The following is a 3,100-nucleotide window of genomic DNA, read 5'->3' as shown; positions in this document are numbered from 1 at the left end:
CACAATCTCGGTATTGAGTCGCCTAACCTGCCTGGGGTTAAGAGTATTCGACCCGCTGAGGTCATTACACTGACGGCTACACACGTATCAAGCCCTTCAGCTTCGCCTCTGTACTACGCCAGCCAAAAAAGTGCGAGCTGCGGAAGGTTGCTAGACTTACGTTTTTCTTCCGCAACACGCACGCATGCATGGAGGTATGCACGCAGAGATGTGTAGAAACACCTGCACAGGCAGGCAGTGATGGACATCCTTGCATGCCTGCGCAGGTGTTCCCGATGGTGCTGGACGAATAAGCGGAGAGTCATAATGCCGGTCAATTCAACCAGTAAACAGGAGAAGTACATAGGAGTCCTGTCAGTGCAACAAAAGCAGCCTGGGGAGACAAGCATTTGCTGCCCAGAGAAATAAAAAAGGCTGAAAAGGCCTGTCAATTAGTGGCGCATGCAGCGCATACCCGACAGCCGCAAGCAGGAGTATATAGGGCGTGTGTTGAAAGCTTTCAATAGCCGCACTCCTGTTGATGCAACGGAAAGCAAACACCTGCTTAAGCTGTACACGCCAGTCAGAGTGTCTGTTCTGAAGGAAGGAAAGTGTGAATAAGACGCTGCGGAGCGCGGCTTTGCTTGAATAGTATCGGCAGCCGCGGGGTGCCACGGAAAGTGAACTGCTTTAGAGGGCAACCAATCCAAGGGCCGCAATGGCAACGGCAAGCAGGCTCGGGGCAACAGGAGATGCAGAACCTGTGAGGGATGCCTTGATCTTGTTCCACTGCTCTTCGCTGCGAGCAATTCGCCAACAGATGAATAACACACAACACTGTATTCGCACCCACAAGCCCAGCTCTGTAACCAACTATCGTTTTGCAGGAAATGGTTGCCAACTTACGTGAAGGGAGCTTGGTCGTCGTCTTTAAGTGCATCAGGTGTGGTCATGCACAGTAGAGCATAGCCTTTCTTATCACCCGCACTGGTCCGTGAGCTGAATACTGTGGGAGGTGAAGCTGCCGTTTGAGTGCAGGTGACTATTCGGCAGTCAGCAGTGGCTTCGTCCGAAGGGTTGTACAAAGCAATAAAAGAAGCGTTATGCTGTTTCTTGTAGAGTTCTGCTCCGTCAGTCTTTGATGGAGGAAGGGAGGTGAAGTTGCTGGCGGCTTCCTTCCAGTGGCTCACTGCGGCAGCGCAGTCCGCCTCTGCTGTATCCAACGCCATGAAGGCGTATGTGCCGCTTGGAAAGGCATTTTTCTCAGCGTTTTGCTGCACTGTGCTTTCTTCGTCTTTCTGCAGATAAAAGGGTGTGCGGGAATTAAAAAAAAACAGAATTGGAGTAGAGAATACGCGGTTACATAAGGAAGGCAACGAGTGAGGCCACTTACTTTTATCAGAGCTTCGCAGACTGGATCCCATGGCTTGGTAGACTGGCTGTCTGATCCCGCGACAGTTTCAGGCCACGTTTGTGAGCCTTCCTTGGCCACCAAGAAGTGCGCTAGCCCAGCAGCTTCACGGGCATTGTTAATCTCGGCAAGACACACACTGGTTTCATCTGTAGAAAAGCGACCAATACAGACAAAAAGAGCCCAATTGTGCCAATATTGATGCTTCTGAAGACGGTTTGATTTGTCTAAAGCCGTCGGAGGGGCCAGTTCGGTTCCAAACTACACTGATCCTCGAGCATATTTCACCGACTCTAACACATTCCCTTTTGACCAACATGAGACTGAAACCCTCCCCAGCAAGCAGTTGATTGCCAACATACCAAGATCTACTGTGTAGGTTGGCGTTTGTCCTTCCCCTGGACTTCCATCATCATCTGCATCTCCCTGGGTTGCGTGGGCCATCAGGAGCGCAGAGGCAGCGGCGAGTGAAATAATTTTAAGAGGCGCCATGTTTGTAGAGTTGAGGGAGAATGTATTGGCAAGAAGAATAGAAGTGCGCTGCAAGTTTGCGGCGACTCCAATTAGAGACGTGACAATGTGTTGTGCTGTATGTGTGCAGGAGGAGGCGGTGAGGGAGCTAACTGCGACTGGCGAATCCGGTCCGGCGTGGGGACCTTCTGCCTAAGGACTGGCATTGAGTTTACCACATTGCATCGGTTAACGCCCCATGAATGATATATTTAACGAAGCATTACTTAGAAAATTCCTCGTACATCTGCTGAACACAACGTGAAGCCCCTGTTAAGGACGCGCGCGGTCGTGCCATCATTCAGACCAGCTGAGCACCGGGGTCCCACGAGGTCGATTCCTGTTTAGCGGCCGACCAATTCGACGTGAAGAATTTTTTGTTTTTTCGAAGGCTTACATTGTATAAATTGCCCTAAACCTGTGGCTCCGTGCTCTTCTGGCCTTGGTCCAGGGAGTCGTATGGTGTCCCTTCAGACGTGGGGCGCGCTGCCCTTCGGCGAGGCTTTCTCTGCTTGCAGATATAAGGGTAAGGAGGAGTCATCAGCCCGCACATAAAAATGCAAAAACACTATTAAGGGAGGCTCGTTCATCAAATTCCTGAGCATCTCTCCCTTACTTCGCCAGCTGACAACGTGCGAACCGCTGCAAAATTCTTCAACAACTGCTGCCAGTCGCTAGGCTTAATGCCAGCGGCACAGGATGCACGCATGCAGGACAACATGCACGCACAGATGTGCGTAGATGCCAAAAAGAATGTAGCTATGCATGATACGTTGGATCGATAGCGGGCGTGTCATATTGCCCATTAATTTCATCAGCGGTAGGGAAACAGTAGGTAGGACTCAGGCCAGTGAAACAAAATCAGTCTAGAGAGGCAAACATTTGCTATCTAGAGAAATGAAAAAGAGCTGAGAAGACCCGTCAGCGGATAGCGGATGACACTAGTGCCAATAGGATTAGAAAAAGGCTAGGAAGCCCTGCAAACTAGTGGCACTTGCAAAGCAAGGCTCACTGCCGCATAGTGAAATGTAGGGGTGCGCGTTGAAAACGCTCAATAACCGCAGGCCTAGGGAGGCAGCGGGAAAAAACACCCGACGAAGGCGCCGACGTCTGTCTGTCAGCGGGTCTTTTCTGAAGGCGCCAACATGTGAAAAAGGCGCTGCGAAGCGCGGTCTTCCTTGAATGGAATCAGGAACCGGG

The 3,100-nt window shown here is 51.1% G+C and overlaps 1 protein-coding gene across 1 annotated transcript in view; it reads right to left on the bottom strand.

Annotated features, from left to right (window-relative positions):
* Positions 1-669: 669 nt before the first annotated feature.
* Positions 670-3,100, bottom strand: part of EMH_0064370 (SAG family member) — a gene marked incomplete at both ends in the record, with an annotated part of 3,655 nt that continues 1,224 nt past the window's right edge. Inside the window, 4 exons of the mRNA XM_013498242.1 lie at positions 670-778; positions 886-1,277; positions 1,373-1,539; positions 2,913-3,031. Coding sequence (XP_013353696.1) covers positions 670-778; positions 886-1,277; positions 1,373-1,539; positions 2,913-3,031 — 787 coding nt within the window. The remainder of the gene's footprint in view (positions 779-885; positions 1,278-1,372; positions 1,540-2,912; positions 3,032-3,100) is intronic.

This window comes from Eimeria mitis, genomic scaffold (assembly GCF_000499745.2).
Source record: "Eimeria mitis Houghton genomic scaffold, Emh_scaff3286, whole genome shotgun sequence".
Taxonomy (NCBI): domain Eukaryota; phylum Apicomplexa; class Conoidasida; order Eucoccidiorida; family Eimeriidae; genus Eimeria; species Eimeria mitis.
The sequence above is the reverse complement of the archived record's forward strand: the minus strand, read 5'-3'. Positions and strand labels throughout refer to the sequence as shown.